The sequence below is a fragment of the Delphinapterus leucas genome, chromosome 9, assembly GCF_059928025.1.
Source record: "Delphinapterus leucas isolate spDelLeu-1000000601 "Yukka" chromosome 9, BTC_Dleu_Yukka2, whole genome shotgun sequence".
Taxonomy (NCBI): Eukaryota; Metazoa; Chordata; class Mammalia; order Artiodactyla; family Monodontidae; genus Delphinapterus; species Delphinapterus leucas.
This window is the reverse complement of record NC_143137.1, coordinates 41277444-41294407: the sequence shown is the minus strand read 5'-3', so window position 1 is coordinate 41294407 and position 16964 is coordinate 41277444. Positions and strand designations below refer to the sequence as shown.

The window sequence follows — 16964 nt, the reverse complement described above, 5'->3', positions numbered from 1 at the left end:
GGAGCAGCAAGCAGACTGAGCTGCCTCTTCGGTTGCCCTGGACGCCTCTGGGAAGTATTAAGACACAGCAAACAGTCAGAAGCTGGGCAGCAGGAAGGAGGAGAAGGCAGCAGCCTAAACAGATCACCAAGTCAGCAGCTGGCCTTAACCCCGTGAAGCGACAGGGTCAGGCAGGAGTGGTCCCCAGCAAGCCGCCTGCAGGGTGTCTGGGTTCTCTATGCTCCAGAGCAGTTCTGGAGCCTGAGAGTTGCCACAGACCTCAGCACGGTCTCTCCCTGGTGGCACGGGGCTGGGGCAGCCCATATGCTGGGGGCTGTGGTGACTCTGGTTGAGGTCTAGCCCAGGCTCCTCCCGCCTCGCACCCGTGGTTGCAGAGATGCTGGCGTCCCGTGTGCACGCACACGCCTGGGGGCGTCTGTGTGGTGCTTATGGCACTGATGCATAAATCAGCTAGGCATCACCTCTTCCCTGGGTCCCTTTTCTATGTAGAGTGACTGTACTGGCTTTGGCCAAGCAAGGCAACAGGCAGAACCAGCCAGCGTCTCTAGGGGGCAGGCTGTTTTTAACGGCCAATGAGAAATGCTTTCAGATCACGAATTACTGGCCCAGATCCTCTAAATGAAGCGATCCCCTAGACAGGCACGTAGCCTCCTCTACTTTGTGTCTCATCCTAGGCCAGGCAAGTTGTAGGGACAGAGATGTGGCTTCTCTCTCCAGGCAGGTTTTCCCCGCCCACAGCCTTATGGTGGTTCCCCCGGGGTCAGAGTCACAGCTGCAGCGGGAGCTCTCCCAGCTGGGCACTGGCCCTGGCAAACTGGGGTCACATCTGTAAGACGAAACTGGTAGCCTCCACTTCCCGGGGGCTCCCTCTGCACCTCCACTTCCTGGTAGGGTTTGGTGTTTGTTGCCATGACAAACAGAAGGGCGGGATTGCCAAACCCAGAGCAGCTGAGCAGTGCTGCGGTGCTTGGGAGACCGACCCCGACTTTGCGCTTCCTTACCTGCCCTGGGAACACAGGATGGGCATAGGCTGTGTGCCGCCAGGGTTCGGGCAGCTTTCGTTCTTCACATGTTTGAAATCAGGTGAAAGTAAGCCTCAGGGCGCAGTGGTCTCTGGAGGGAAGAGAACACGTGGGGGAGGGGGACGGGGGGGAAGGCGGTAGGGCCCGGCAGTGGGTCCTGGCAGGGGGTGGCGGGCTGGCCTCGTGGGGAAGAGCCCCAGGTCTTTGTTAACGAAGCTGCTAACCAGCTACTAGAGCTGCCTCTTCCTCTCTCATAGCTGCTCAGAAGGAAAAAGCTACAAAAATTTGACATTTCTAGATGTGCCCAATTTTCCAGGCCCTAAGGAGGAGTAGGGGGTGAAATGTAAGGGGTACACCGATAGGACAAGACAGGACTCGGTCCTGCAGGGGCCTCAGAAGACTCTTCTGGTGGCCGCCTTGCCTTCTCTCCAGGGGGTGCTGGCCTTGTGTGCGTTTCCCATTGTCGGTGTTGTGCAGGAAGCTATTCATGGGGCGGAGGTAACGGGTACAGGCAGGAAGAACATCTCCGCCTGTCCCTGATGCTTTGTTTCCTGTTGCCCAGGTGGGAAGTCATGACTTGACCCTGGTGAACCTTCACCTGGCAGCCCTGACCCTCCCAGGGGGTGAGAACCCAAGCAAGAGTCACAGTGACAGCCACTGCTGGGCTAGCTTCGTGCAGACCTTGCAGGAAACCCTGAAAGGTAGGAAACTGTCTTTCTCTGAGGCTGGGCCAGCAGCCCCCACTTCTGCAGGGCAGGGGGGGGTCACCTCTTCGGAGCATCTCTCCCCTCCCTTAGGCTGGCCGTCCTGTAGGTGGCGATGCATGCTGAGTAATGCATGGGAAACCACCACACCGCCTGCATCCTGGGGAGCCCGGCTGCCCCGGGCATGCTGACAGCTTTGTCTCTGTGGGTCTAGTGTGCGGGTTCCACGGTGTTGGTTTTGTGGCTCTCCAGCCTCTCTTTGATGGAAAGGATTAGGGGGGGAAAAAACTAAGTGATGGTACCCTCCCCTGTGACACCCATCGTGGGCTCCGCTGCCCCGGGTGTGCCCCCGTTGTGGTCCTTCCTGCAGATCTGCACCTGCTCTTCTTGTGAAAGACAGTTGGTGACAAGGGGAGTGGGAAAGTCCTGACGAGCCGTAATTTGAATTTTTCTCCCTGGTGGGATGCCGACCTTGTTAAAGGAACCCTGAAGCCGACAGAAAAGCTGGATTTTAATCTTAGCTCTTTCAGCTGTAGGACAGCTGTAGGACATCTGGCAAGTCACCACCCTTCAAGCCCCATCTGGTGGGGGCTGACAGTGCTAACCTCACAGGGCGCCCAGGGGCGTGGTAACCGTCTGAGGGAGGACCCAGCACATAGCAGGGGCTCAGTGGACATGAGTTGACTCACAGAAATGCCAGAGGGATTAAGAAAACATTGAAAAGAACAGAACTTCAGAAGAAAGGTGGGGCACTCTGCTTTCCAGGCTCCTGCCCCAGTAACACAGAAGGTTTTCTGTGCACGGTTTCCCAGAAGGAAAAGTTGACACGGCTGTAAAGACTGGGATGTGCTCCGTTGGGCTTGGCTTTTCAGAGCACTGAGTTTCTCCAGGTGAGGGTTCACAGCTGGAGGCCTGCAGTTCTCTCCCATATTCTAGAGTCTTGACCAATATTCCCTCAGTCGCTAAGCCTTGTTTTCCCTTGTTTAACTGGCGCCCCCCAAAAGGTGATTTTTGAAGATTTGGCTACAAAAATAACTCAGTCAAACTACACATTTACAGTTTGAAAAGATTTTTATCATGGTAAAATATACGTAACATGAAATTTACCATCTTCACCGTTTTTAAGCGGATGAGTCAGTGGTATTAAGTACCTTGACATTGTTTTATAACCATCACCACCATCCATCTGTAGAACTTTTTTTATCTACCCGAACTGAAACTCTGTACCCATTAAACACGAACTCCCCATTCTCCCTTTCCTCCCAGACCCTGACAGCCACCTTTCTACCTTCTGTTTTCTATGAGCCTGACCTCTCTAGGTATCTCATGTCAGTGGAATCTTACAATATTTGTCCTTTTACGGCTGGTTTATTTCACTGACATTATGTCTTCATGGCTTGTAGTATATGTCAGAATTCTTTTTAGGGCCAAAGACTATTCCATTTGTCGGTCAGTGGACACTTGGGCTCTTTCCATCTTTTGGCTGTTGTAAATAATGCTGTTATGAACACTGATAACACTGATGGGCAGCTTGCATCTCGAACCAGGATGTGCTGTGACCAGCGTTCTCCTTAAATTATGAGTCTTTGGGCTAAAAAAAAGTCGGAAAGATGTTTCAGTTGAGATACTTCATCCAAGGAGCAGCTATGTAGGAAATTGTTCACCTACAGCTACTTTCTAACCTACTAAAAAGGATGACTTGATAGCTTTTAAATCTGTGGATGTTTCTATTGTTCTTGATCTCAAGCTTTTCCTCTACAGCTACTTTCTAACCTATTAAAAAGGATGACTTGATAGCTTTTAAATCTGTGGACATTTCTATTGTTCTTGATCTCAAGCTTTTCCTTTTCTTTACACGGAAGCAGAAAGGAAAGATGCCAGTTCCTAACTTCTCTGATAACCTTAGGCCCTCACTGTTTTTTCTGATATCCGGGCAGGGATCAGGTTTTTGTCAGAAAACCCAGGCAGGGTATTGTTCCAAGTTGCCAGGGGACTGTTGACCCACAGCCTGGCTAGGCCTTGACATGCCCATGTAAGGACAGTGACTTATGTCCCCCTGCTTGTAGCTAACATCCAGTTTGCTGTTAACACGGCAGAGCCGAGGATTCAGGAAGTGCTGCAGCCTGCCCAAGGGGCAACAAGGGTAAATCGATGAGCAGAGGTGGCTCAGCTAAAACAGAGACTAAGCCTTTATTCCACAGGCTTCTTTCTATCAGAGTAAGCAGAGCCGATTTGATTAGCAAACTCTGGGCCTTTCTGCCTTTGTCTGGAACGTGCACTCCGGTTGGAGTCAGCAGGGACTGGGGGTGGAGTGCCCATCCTCGGATGGAAGTTTCTTCTTTCAGACCCCACGGGGCCTGTTCTGTGAACTCAGCAAGAGTGAAACAGGGCAAAGTCATGCTTGACATCTGGGTAAGACCTTCTTCCGCTGGGGACTGGCTCCTGCTATTGTTGCTGGCATTTTGTAAATCTAGGGTCTCTGAGGAAGTCAGCCCCAGGCATTCTCCCTTCACTCCTGGAAACTAAGAGAATGACTCAAGAGCCCACCCTGGCGCACAGCGCCCTGGGAGAGATCAGGCGCGTGCACATCTGTGGATTCTTGGGGGCAAGGACTGTCTCGATGTCATTGCCAAACCACTTTAACCAAAAGAAGGTGAGTTGTAAGAAACTGGACCTGCCAGTTCAAAAAGAGCCATTATTTTCATTCCTGAAGTTACACAGAGCTGGGTTTATTGACCCAGGACACCAGCATCTATCCTGGTTTCAGAATTGTCTTTTTTTGGCCCGAATTTTTCAGGTCTGCATCCCAATGAAAACCTCTCTCATTATATGGGGAACCTTCTGCCTCAGCCTTTCCTAACTTCAGTTTTCCTTGATAGTCAATAAAGGTAGCATCTTTCTCTTCGCTCCTTTTCAAAAATACACTGCACCTTAATTCTGCGGTTTTCTTCGTGCTTCGTTCACCATTTCTCTCCTGCGTGTTGATCGCTCGTCCGCCAGGCAGCAGGCTCTGTTCCAGATGTGTGGGGCTTTTCCATCCTAGCTCTTTGTAAAGAGCCCTGGATTTGAGGGCTAGCTCGGTGACTTTGGGCAAGCCCTTCCACCTCTCAGAGCCTCAGCTTCTTAACCTGCAAGAGGGCCCGGCACACGGTGAGGGCTCAGTGGAGGGTCATTAACACTAGCCACATATGAGTTGTTACTTGTATTATTCTCAAGTTGGCTTTCCTGTTGGAAGTTGGCACCGATTTCTCAAGACAGCTTGGTTGGGCTCGCCCTGCTTTGGGTGCCAAGGTTGTTACGATCTAGCTTGAGGGGTACAGTTACCTCTCTGTTGGTCACACAATGGTAGCAGGAAGGCCTTGCTCCCGTCCTCTGCTGTCCGTCACGTCCCCTGGAGGAGGGCGTCATGTGCGGTGCGCGAGTGCCCTCTGCTGGTGGCTTGTGTTGTTTCACTTTAGATTTCTTTAGCCATTATTATTGCAACATAATTCGTGTCCAGGAAGATTTTGCTGAGTGTCTCGGATGCATTTGGCCCTAGTTTATTAATTGCTTTGCTTAAAGCTTTCCTTACAAGGTGCAACAGAAACGCCACTCCCTATGACAACGTGGCTCCCCGGAAGGGAATCTCGAGACAGGAAGTGACAGTGAGGCAGTGGATGGGAATCCCAGGGAGCCTAGCTGGGGCCCACTGTCCTTTCTGAGTGTCTCCTCACTTTGGAAAATACTTCATAAATATCCCACTTATTCTAGTAAATCAAACTATGAGAGAAATGTTGAAAATACTGAAAGATAAAAGCTTTCCACTTTGGCCCTGTATTAGTGTGCTAGGGCTGCCCTAACAAAATACCACAGGCTGGGTGGCATAAACAACAGACATTTATTTTCTCACAGTTCTGGAGGCTGGAAAGTCCATGATCAAGGTGCTGGCAGGGTTGGTTTCTCCTGAGGCTTCTCCTTGGCTTGTAGATGGCTGTCCTCTCCCTGTGTCTTCACCTGGTCTTCCCTCTGTGCTCAATAAATGTTTGTTGAGCTTTTGTTAAATATCTGGGGAAGACCCTCAGGGCTTTCTGTGCTATAAGATTTGGAACCCATGATCCGGAACAGAGGTGATCTCTCTTATCACATTGCCCCCCATTTCCAAATGTGTCACTAACCTACTCCTAAAGTTTGGGGGGGGGTTTGTTGGACAAGGAATTTGGAAAAATTGGGAGAATAAGAACCATGCCACAGTCCTAACCCTGGAGAGTCAATTCAGAGAGTCATGATCCTACTTAAATGAGTTGTGGTCCGTGTTGTGTTGACTTCCCACCACCTCTTACATTCCTGAATTTCTTTCTTCCACTTCCAGGTGAAAAAGAGGTGATAGTTTTAGGAGATTTCGGCCAGGGGCCAGACAGCAGTGACTATGATATCTTGAGGAAAGAAAAATTCCACCACCTGGTCCCCGCACACACCTTTACCAACATCAGCACCAAGAATCCTCAAGGCTCGAAGACTCTGGACAACATCTGGATCAGTAAAAGCTTAAAGAAGGTTTTCACAGGTAAAGCCCAAGTGCTGTTCGGAAACAGAGTGAGGATCGCCTGTCTGAGCTGACAGTTCTGGATTATCTGGTTTCAGCAAGAGCCAGGAGTGACCTTCCCTCCTCTGTGGGCATTTATCAGGTTATTGCTTAGGTGGCTGTATAATTATCATTCAAACAGAGCCACTTTTAAGAGTGAAGGGGGTGTGAAAAATAATAAAAGGCATTCACTGATCTGCAGCAGGGCCAAAGCAAGTGTGTCTTGGGCAAACCTCGTTCTGGACTGGCGGCATCCCCCAATTCCAAGATGAGCTGATACCTTAGGCTAATTTTAAGGACACTTAGCCCCTTCAGCAAACACTCCTCAAGCCCTGTCACATTCAGGCGCTGTGTTGTGGCCTGAGGAGCAGCAGTTGGAGGTGAGCTGACATGTCACCTGGCATCACGATAGGATGGAAAAGTTCTTTAGACAGGACTCCACCAGGACCAGGGTGTGGTGGGTAATCTCAGCACTGAAAAGCACTCCCCCCCCCAACCAGTCACTTGCTGAACAGACTTGGGGTCATGAAACAGTCATAAACAGAAATATGGAAGCAGCAGTTCTTTTGGTGAAGGACAAGAACGGTTGTTCTCAGTTCTACCTGGAAGCTTTACTAAGCACCAATGGATGCAGACTATACTTCAGTGAGACATTAAAAAAGATTTTAGGTACCAACGCTGAGGTCCCACTGTGAGACCCCAACGTGCAGCCAAGACTTAGATCCTCAGGACTAGAATTTCCTGTTGGACTGTGTCATGGGAGAATCCAAAGGACGAAGAAAGTGGGTCTCAGAGGGAGTGACGGCCATCAAACTAGGCAAGGTGCAATTTGCAGAAACGCACTGCTGGCCAGACCAAGGCCATTGGCAGGCTGCCATGGGGCCCGGTGGGAGGGCAGTGCTGTCACCAAGGGAACTGGAGCGCCCGAGAGCGCAGGGGCCGGGAGGAAGGTAGAGATCGTCTCATCTATCCCCTGCTCTTAAGTTGTAGAAACCGAGGTGCAGGGAGGAGTTGCCACCATCATGGAACTGTCACCTGGGCAGGCACAGCTCACACCAGAGCCCAGGTCTGGATGCACTTAATTATCTGCGACGGTTCTCACTGAGGGCCGTGCCAGTGCTCGTAATTGCTCTGTCCTTGCTTTTGTGACTATTTCATTGTTTCTTTTTTTTTTTTTTTTGCGGTACGCGGGCCTCTCACTGTCGTGGCCTCTCCCGTTGCGGAGCACAGGCTCCGGACACGCAGGCTCAGCGGCCATGGCTCACGGGCCCAGCCGCTCTGCGGCATGTGGGATCTTCCCGGACCGGGGCACGATCCCGTGTCCCCCGCATCGGCAGGCGGACTCTCAACCACTGCGCCACCAGGGAAGCCCTCATTGTTTCTTAAACGTGCCTCCTGTTTCATATATTTCTAAATCTTGACTTTAAAGATACCTTTACTTTCTCATAAACTTCTGTAACTTTCTCTTCTTTGCTCTTTTTGTAGAACTTCCTCCCCACGCCCCCGCCCCCCTGCCCCAGTGTCTTTGCTTTGTGAAATAGGACCTTCACTTCGCTTTAGACATCTTTGCAGGGCATGCGTCCCTGTGTCAAACACTTAGCCTTGCCGGTCAGATTAGAAATGGTGCATAGTGAGGCGGGGGCCACCACACGTAGGTCGACGGGTGTGTGACTGGGCAGGAGGCTTGGACCCGGGGTAGTTTCAGGGCCTACACGGTAAACCCTCACTTGTCTGGCACATCCAATGGGCTGAAACAGCTCGTTTGCACAGACAAGCCGGCTGACTTGAGGGGTCTTGTCAGGTTTGCAGACATACAGCACTGGCCTCCAACCGCCAGCCTGTGACCTCCACCCTGTCCCCCATCCTGATTTCTGGGTCTGTCTTCCCTCTGCCTCCAGGCCACTGGGCTGTACTGAGAGAAGGCCTCACGAACCCTTGGATTCCAGATAACTGGTCCTGGGGCGGAGTGGCTTCTGAACACTGCCCTGTGCTCGGCGAGTTTTACACGGAGAAGGACTGGAACAGGAAGGAAGGCCCTCGGAATGGCAACGGGGTCACCCTGGAGCGAAGTGAAGCCAACATTAAGCACGAGCGATGATGACAGCAAATCAGTTTTCCACCCCCTGAGCCCGGAGGCGACGAGTTTGCCCTTCCTGGTGAAGATGCAGATCCCGAGCTGCCTGCCCTTTCGTCCTCGTTCTGACAGCGCCAGGGCCCGGGCCTTGACCCGCCTGCCTTCCTTGCAGGTGCTTTTGGACTCTCATGGGGGAGGGAGCACGTCGGGCCCTCAAGGTGCTGGATGGTCAAATCAGAAGCCCTTGGAGAACTGGAAAGCCCCCGACCTGCGGATGCTGCCAACCTCAGCCGCTGCCCTGGGCTGGCCACCCCGCTGCCTGGACCTCAGCTCGAAGGGAACAGCAGTGGAGGCGACGCCGGGAGCTCCCGTTTCTGACCACCAGTCTGCGATGTGCTGGCTGCAAATTCCATGAAGCTTTTAACTTGAGCACTCTCCTCAAATGTTTTGAGTGATGATTTTTAGTTTTGTTTTGAAAAAATAAACAGAGATGAACCTGCCTGGCCTCAGTGAGGACCTGGGGGTGGGTCCCCTGCTGTGTGTGTTTTGTGCCCCCTTCTGACGCCTCTGGGGGGGCTGTGGCCTGCAGGGCTCTGAACATGATGAACCCCGGGAGCTCCTTTTACATCCCCGCCTTGAGATCACGCAGACGCACCCGTCACACCCTCATTGACCCCCCGAGACCTCTGTAAAATCTTTAGATCGTCTCCTCCCTCCCATCCCGTGCTTCATCCTCTGAGCCCTTTGCTGGACCGTCTGTTACTTTGAAGGACCATTTGTGCCTCCAGACACTGTGGGTTCCCTTGTGCTGGACAAGCATTCCATCAGAACGATCTCCTTTCCTCCTTCCCCACCCACTCCAGTTCCCCAGCCTAGTCATTCTCTACCCAGAGCCTCCCTCTGCTGATCCCAAGGAATAGCTGTTGATTCTGGATCCGCAGGAAGCTAAGCCCCGGAGTGTCAAGGGAAGGAGGGTCCTTCTTTGTGAGGGGTGTGGGGGGGGGGGCGCTGGAAGCGTGGGTTAACTGCCACCAGGCACCCTTTTCCTTTCCCAGGTTGGGTTCTCGCTTAGGTCCCCGTGAGACCAGGATTGTAATGCCGATTTCACAGCCGAAGAAACTGAGGCTTAGCTTCACCTCCTGAAGGTCACACAAGCAGTAAGTAAATAGACGGGATTCACACTCAGTCCAAAGCCCATGCACATGTCAACCCCGTGCTGCCGACACTGACGTGTGAGAGTGTTAACCCAGTGAACGTGTGGACCACCGTCACCACCAGTGGGAACCCAGTGGCTTGTTGGGCCCAGGGCCGGATGGGCAGTCAAAGGGGCCCGTTGTCCATCAAAGGCCACCTTGGGGGCTACCTGGCTCCAAGGAGCATCACTGGTCGTGAGCACGGGAAGGAAGCCCCTTCTGGGGGCTCTGCAGGTACCTGGGCATCAGCCACGCCCACTCCCAGGAGGTGTCTCTTCAGTGGGAGGGTGAGCAGCGCCCGGAGGCCCGGAACCTGTGCCGGCTGAGCCTTGGCCGAGAGCAGCTGGGTTAGAGTGAAAAGTCGTGGCGGGTAGGAAAGGGTGCTCCCCAGCTGAGCTGACCTTTTATGGTGCTTCATCTAAAGTTAAAAGCGCCACCTGCATTCACCAGCCAGATGCCCCAAGTCCTTTTAGCCAGATTTTTGCAGCAAAACTGCGGTAAGCAAAGGGTTTCTTAAGTAAGGAGAGAGGGAAAGAAATCCAATTAAACAACCCTTGTGAAGGTCATTTGGTTTGAGCCAGAGGCTGGGGAGCTAAACTGCATCGGCCACACCTGCTATAATGGAGTTTGCACAGGACTTCTGCTTAGCCTTGACACAAACTCACACCACAGACACAGTGGGGGCACTTGTCACCCGAGGGCCCCAGGAGTTGGGTCATTGCTCGGTGGCCACAGGCCCGGGGTTTGGAACCAGCAGACCTGGCTGCTGAGACCCAGCTCTGCCAGGTCCAAGGTGCGGCCCCTGCAGGTTGTGCTTGTCTGGCTGAGTCCCAGGTTTCTAACCTACTAAACGAGGAAGAATCCCTCAGGGTTGCAGAGAATAAATAACATCTATAAAGTTCTTAGCATACTGTCTGACCACAGGGCACAACTCCAGGGGGAACCGTTCCCCAGGACACATGGTGAGAGCTCAATAAGAAGCAGCGGTTTTTAAAAAATTATTATTTTTTTTGCGGTGCGTGGGCCTCTCACTGTTGTGGCCTCCCCCGCTGCGGAGCACAGGCTCCGGACGCGCAGGCTCAGCGGCCATGGCTCACGGGCCCAGCCGCTCTGCGGCATGTGGGATCTTCCCGGACCGGGGCACGAACCCGTGTCCCCTGCATCGGCAGGCGAACTCTCAATCACTGCGGCACCAGGGAAGCCCTTTTTAATTCTTTTAAATTATTTATTGTTTACATTTTATCCCCAGAGTTCCCCTCAACTGGAACATGAGCTTTGTGGTTTCCCAACAGTGTGTCATCCTGGACTGTCCACTGGTCCAGCTGAGCTCTCAAAAAGAAAGATCCCCACCCAGTGGAGGCTGTCACGTGGACACTGGTCATCCGGCCTGCATTCCACTGAAAAAGACCCAAAGGCCCCATAAGGGTCCAAGACTGCACCTCACGGTGCCCCCTGGTGGAGAAACTTGGTAGGACACTCAGTAAGTCATCTCTCGGGGACAGAACCTGTGACTTGTTCTATTTGAGTTGACAGGAGACGGCATACTGACTCTGTCTTCCAGAAGGAGTAAAAGCCGGGCTCACACGTGGCATCTTAAGTAGCATCATCGCTGGGCACACTTAGCCTTTGAAAGTCTCGATTGCCAGCCAGGCTGCGGAATGATGGAGCCTTTCCCTAGTAGAGCGTTAGGCTGTGGAAGCAGCTGTCTGGTCCTCTGCTAGCACCTGGCCGCCTAGTCTCCTCCCTGCCTGGGCCTGTGAGCCTTTAGCCCAGAGGCAGGATTTTCATAAAACTTACAGAATTAAAAGCTAAAGTTTTCCAGAAGTGTTAAGATTAATTAATAATCAGATTGTCTATCTCTTCCCTCTTCCCCTGCACAGTAAATATGAGAGGATTGAGTAGAGCTTAAAATCCAAAGAATACTTAAATTTACAAATTGTGGATAGTTGTTGAAGCCGGGTGATGGGAACATAGGAGTTCATGTCACTCTTCTTTCTACCTTTGTCTGTGTTTGAAACGTTGCATGATCACAATGAAATAAATGCATAAATAATAAAAGGCCCAAGCCCCCTCCCCCCCAAAAAAGACATTGTTCGAAGATTTACACTTTTTAACAGAATAAATACATTTCCCTGTAGACCAGGTGTACTGAAGTCCTCACAGCAGAAGTGGAAACACGTGAAGGAGATTAAGTCCTATAATTCTTTCTTTTTATGCCACTCCCTGAAGCAGCATTTTGCTAGGAAGGAGTCACTGAAAGTGATAAGAGTGTTTCATTCTAGAATGGGGAAATTAAAATATATGTATTTGGAGGGTAAATTAGAAGTACCAGAGAGAAGAAAGGGATATTTAAAAGCCCTGGGGACTTCCCTGGTGGCACAGTGGTTAAGAATCCACCTGCCAATGCAAGGGACACGGGTTCGAGCCCTGGTCTGGGAAGATCCCACATGCCATGGAGCAACTGAGCCCGTGCGCCACAACTACTGAGCCTGCGCTCTAGAGCCCGCATGCCTAGAGCCCGTGCTCTGCAACAAGAGAAAAGCCACCACAATGAGAAGCCCGTGCACCACAACCAAGAGTAGCCCTCACTTGCTGCAACTAGAGAAAGCCCGTGTGCAGCAACGAAGACCCAATGCAGCCAAAAATGAATAAAATAAATTTATATATATAAAAAAAAGCCTTGGGCTGCTTTTCATTCATCACACATGGTGCACCCACCAGGCTGGGCCCTGGGGGTGGGCAGGGGATGGGGAGGAAGACCCCAAGGGTCACTTGGCCATGGTCCTGGGCTGTGTGTGTCTGCAGCCTGGCACCCCTGCAGCTATAAGGATCTGGATGTGTGGGATCCCCAGTATTCTCCATTCTCCTCTTGGTGAGCCTGGAAGGAGGCAGCAGGGTCTCCCTGGAAGGGGTAGCCCGCAGGGATCTGAGTGCTAGGCCATTGGGAAGCTCGCCTCTCTCTCTCCTGGCTCTGGGAAGCCTCTTGCAGAAGCCAGACAAAGCGATTCATTCCTGCATCTTCCATCTTGTAAGAAAACCATGGGCACCTTAATAAAACAGAACCCTGAGCCCCCAGGCTGGTGATGCCTGGAGACAGTGCTCCGTGGGAGAGGGCCAGTCCCTTCCAGCCAGGCTGTCTGCCCAGTCTCCTTGCTGCTGCCCCCTGGCCTCAAGGCACTCACCTGGGAGTGCTCTCACCCACCACACAGGTGAGCAGGTAAACAGCCCTTACCAAAGGCGTAAGGAGGCAAAGAAACAAGCCAGGGAATCATAAACGAGCTTCCTCCTCTTCAGCTTGTGGGGGCAGGTGGGAGTCTCCCTGCGTCACCCCACCTGGAGAGGCCAGCAGCCCCTGCCCTTTAGGAAGACCCGTGGGTCAATCCGGACACCCTGCAGGAAGTCCAGAGTGAGGACAGAGTGGGCACCACGAGGTCTCCTGCCCGTCGAAGGCTATCATCCGAGTTCCCTCTACGGGCCGCACCTGGTCCCTTTCCTGGTTGATAGGCCCGGGGAAGAGCTCCGCCCCACGCACAGGGGTGCGTGCTTAGCCTAATTGCCGCTGAAGGTGGGCAGGCGCAGAGGGGTGAAGGTGAGAAGCGTTCCTGAGGGCAGGAAGGAAGGAAGCGCCCAGAGGGGAACGGGCACTACCTGTTTCCTGGGTGTCACACACCTGGCCGGGTGACCTCCACAGCTAACCTGAGGACATTCTTCAAGGATTCCAGGCCGATGCCATCGCCCCCATTTTACAGTAACCTACCTGGGCCTCACAGCTGGTAAGTGACAAAGTCGGGATTCCGACTCAGCTCTGTTTGACTCCAAAGGGCTTGTTCTTAAAGCTCTTTAAGGGAGAGGCTCATAATTAAGAATAAACACAGGAGAACTTGTGCAGGAGAGATATAAAGTGCTATGTGAATCAGAGGAAGAGAGCATGTTTTCACCTGGCGGCAAATCCGAGGAGTCTTCCTGGGGAAGGTGTCTCTGAGCTGGGACTTGAATGGGCAGAACTGGAGATGTGGAGGGAGAGCAGGAGATGGCATTCTGGGCAGGGGACTGAGGACAAGGTGTGGAGGAGGGAAGGGTTCAGTATAGGTCACTTTGGCAAGAGTTTATGATGTGTGGTGGGGAGAAGACTAAACGGAACCTGAGGCCAGATCTTAAGCGGCAGCCGGCTAAGGAGCTGGGAGGCTGTTCTGCAGGCTTTGTGCAAAGCAGAGAAAGAGGCTCTAGCACTAGTGCACTGGGGAGCCTGGAAAGGAAAGTGCAGGTCATCACGCTGGTCCCTGGGGAAGGGATGAGGCCGGGAGTGGAACAGCGGTGGGCATGGAGGGGCGGGGACATTGGTCTTCCTCCGAGAAGCAGGCCCCTGGAACACTTCCAGGGTGAGCTGGAGGCCCAGCAAGTTTGGGGGAACTGGTGGAAGGAGAGGAAGGGAAGCTCTGGGAGGGACTGAGAGCTCAGCTGTAATGGGTGTTATAGGCCCAGACTCCTGTTTAAATCCATCTGAAACTTATTATTGGTGTGACTTGGGCAAGTTACTTGACCTCCCCTGAGCCTCAGTTTCCATATCTGGAAAATGGGGATATTCCTACCTACCTTGTAATGTTGTCATAAAGACGAAGTGAAGTATTGGCTGTGTGTGGCAAGCCTCCTCCCCATCACCATCATCATCTGTGGTGGCCAAGCTTCTCTGGGGGATGCGGCAGCGTCTGCGGAGTTCCCAGACCACTTCCCTGTGCCCAGATACAGTGACAGCCCTCAGCCAAGCACGAGGAGGCCCCTTGGCGTGAACAACACCGTAAAGATGGACGTGAGTTCAGACGCCAGGGCCTGCCCAAGAGTGGGAGTGCGGGGAGACCCAGCCACTGCTGAGAAGCAGGCCACGGGCCTAAAAGCAGAGGTGGGAGGACCCTCTCTGGGGAGGAGTTTGCTGGGCATAAAATAAGCCACCCGTGGGGATGGGGGGATGACCTTGACTTTCAGGGTCAAACCTCACAAGGCAGCTTTCACCTGGCACTTTCGGTTCTGAGGCGCTTAATGGTGCCGGCTTAGCAAGCTGAGCTCCCATCAGTAGTCAGTGGTGGAAGATGGGCTCGCCTACGTGCCCTGCTGCCTCTGTGATGATGAATTATGTAATTAAACGATTCTTGCTGCTGGTGGGGAGCGTGAGGACTCAGGTTTTACTGTGATAAGGAGTGCAGTTGGCCTAGGACGCGTCAAGCAGATAAGGAGGCCTGTGGAAAACAAGTGACCTTGACAAAGGCGGGGAGTGGGGGAGGGTTGGGGGGTGCGGGGGGCTAATGCCAAAGGGACAGGCCCGGGAGCACTTCCTGCAGCCTCCTGCTCTCTGGAAACTGCTTGGGAGGCTGAGTAGCCAACTGACCTGGCAGTTGCCCCAGCAGCACACAGACCAAGGAAAGCAGGTGGCAGAGGGCCGGAGTGGCCAGGCCCCCAGTCACTGCAGGCGGGGCCTGGGCGCAGCGCGACACGGCAAGGACGAGCTTTGAAGGCAGAGGTGAGGTGTGGTCTGGGGCACCCCAGGGGCTCCATTCCTCCCTTCACCCCAGGGTAGGGACTGGAGGGGACACACTGTCTTCTCAGACCTGGGTGCCCGGGGGCTCAGGTTGGGCTTGGGAGCATGGGAAGTCTCTCGGTGAGAGCAGTGACATCCATGGGCTAAACAACAACAGGAAAAGGGCCCTGCCTCATTCCCAGAGAGCTCGGTCCTGGTGCACAGGTGGTCCCAGGTAGCCTGGGCAGGACGGAGACAGGGGAGAGAGAGAGAGAAGGCCCCGGAAGAGATTCCCCACCTGCTGGCATTCCCTTGCCTTGGGCACACAGGGTGGGCTGCAGTTGGTGCCTTTGGTTCTGGGGTGCCTAATAGTGTCTGCTTAGCAAGCCGAGCTCCCATCAATAGTCAGTGATGGAAGAGGGGCTCTCCTAAGCCCCCTGCTGCCTCCATTATGATGCATTATGTAATGAAATGATTTTTGTTGCTGGTGGGGAGCGTTAAGGACTCAGGTTTTACTGTGATGATGAATGAAGGCAGCTGGCCGGCGTTGTGTGACTGCATCAGAACCGGCTGCTTTGGACTGAGCCCAAGTCTGCAGCTGGAGGAGGGTGTCAGGCCAGTGGGCCCAAGCCCACTGTGTATCCTGTGCTAGTTTTTTTGCTCTGAGTTCAGAGATGAAGTGGCATTTTTATTTATTTATTTACTTATTTGGTTTTTTAATTTCAAATGTTTATTTTATATTGGAGTATAGTTGATTTACAATGTTGTGTTAGTTTCAGGTGTACAGCAAAGTGATTCAGTTACACATATACATGTATCTATTCTTTTTCAAATTCTTTTCCCATTTAGGTTATAGAATATTGAGTAGAGTTCCCTGTGCTATACAGTAGGTCCTTGTTGATTTGTCTGTTTTATATATAGTAGTGTGAATGTCAATCCCAAACTCCTAACTTATCCCTCCCCACCTCCACCTTTCCCCTTTGGTAGCCGTAAGTTTGTTTTTAAAGAGTCTGTTTCTGTTTTGTAAATAAGGTCATTTGTATCATCTTTTTAGATTCCACATATAAGTGATATCATATGATATTTGTCTTTGACTTACTTCACTTAGTATGATAATCTGTAGGTCCATTTGTTGCTGCAAATGGCATTATTTCATTCTTTTTTATGGCTGAGTAATATTCCATTGTATATATATACCAGATCTTCTTTATCCATTCCTCTGTCAGTGGACATTTAGGTTGCTTCCATGTTTTGGCTGTTGTAAACAGTGCTGCAATGAACATTGGGGTGCATGTATCCTTTCGGACCATGTTTCTCTCTGGATGTATGCCCAGGAGTGGGATTGCACGATCATACGGTAGCTCTATTTTCAGTTTTTTAAGGAACCTCTGTACTGTTCTCCATAGTGGCTGCACCAATTTACATTCCCACCAACAGTGTAGGAGGGTTCCCTTTTCTCCACACCCTCTCCAGCATTTATTGTTTGTAGACTTTTTGATGATGGCCATTCTGACTGGTATGAGGTGATATCTCATTGTAGTTTTGATTTGCATTTCTCTAATAATTAGGGATGTTGAACATCTTTTCATGTGCTTCTTGGCCACTTGTATGTCTTCTTTGGAGAAATGTCTATTTAGGTCTTCTGCCCATTTTTTGATTGGGTTGTTTGTTTTGATATTGAGCTGTTTGTAAATTTGGAGATTAATCCTTTGTCAGTCGCATCGTTTGCAAATATTTTCTCCCATTCTGTGGGTTGTTTTTTCATTTTGTTTATGGTTTCCTTTGCTGTGCAAAAATTTTTGAGTTTAATTAGGTCCCATTTGTTTATTTTTGTTTTTATTTCCATTACTCTAGGAGACGGATCAAAAAACGATGTGGCTGTGATTTATGTCAGAGTGTTC

At 51.8% G+C, this 16964-nt stretch overlaps 1 protein-coding gene across 3 annotated transcripts in view; it reads left to right on the top strand.

The window, feature by feature from the left end:
• The window catches only part of EEPD1 (endonuclease/exonuclease/phosphatase family domain containing 1), a 120679-nt gene extending 107880 nt beyond the window's left edge, over positions 1-12799 (top strand). Inside the window, exons 6-8 of one of the 3 annotated variants that reach the window (XM_089917529.1) lie at positions 1585-1723; positions 6075-6269; positions 9417-12799. In XM_089917529.1, coding sequence (XP_089773655.1) covers positions 1585-1723; positions 6075-6269; positions 9417-9433 — 351 coding nt within the window. In that variant the 3' untranslated portion in view covers positions 9434-12799. Of the gene's footprint in view, positions 1-1584; positions 1724-6074; positions 6270-7271; positions 8861-9416 lie in introns of those variants that run through there. The other 2 variants (XM_022583415.3, XM_089917528.1) reach the window with 2 other exon arrangements.
• Positions 12800-16964: the final 4165 nt, after the last annotated feature.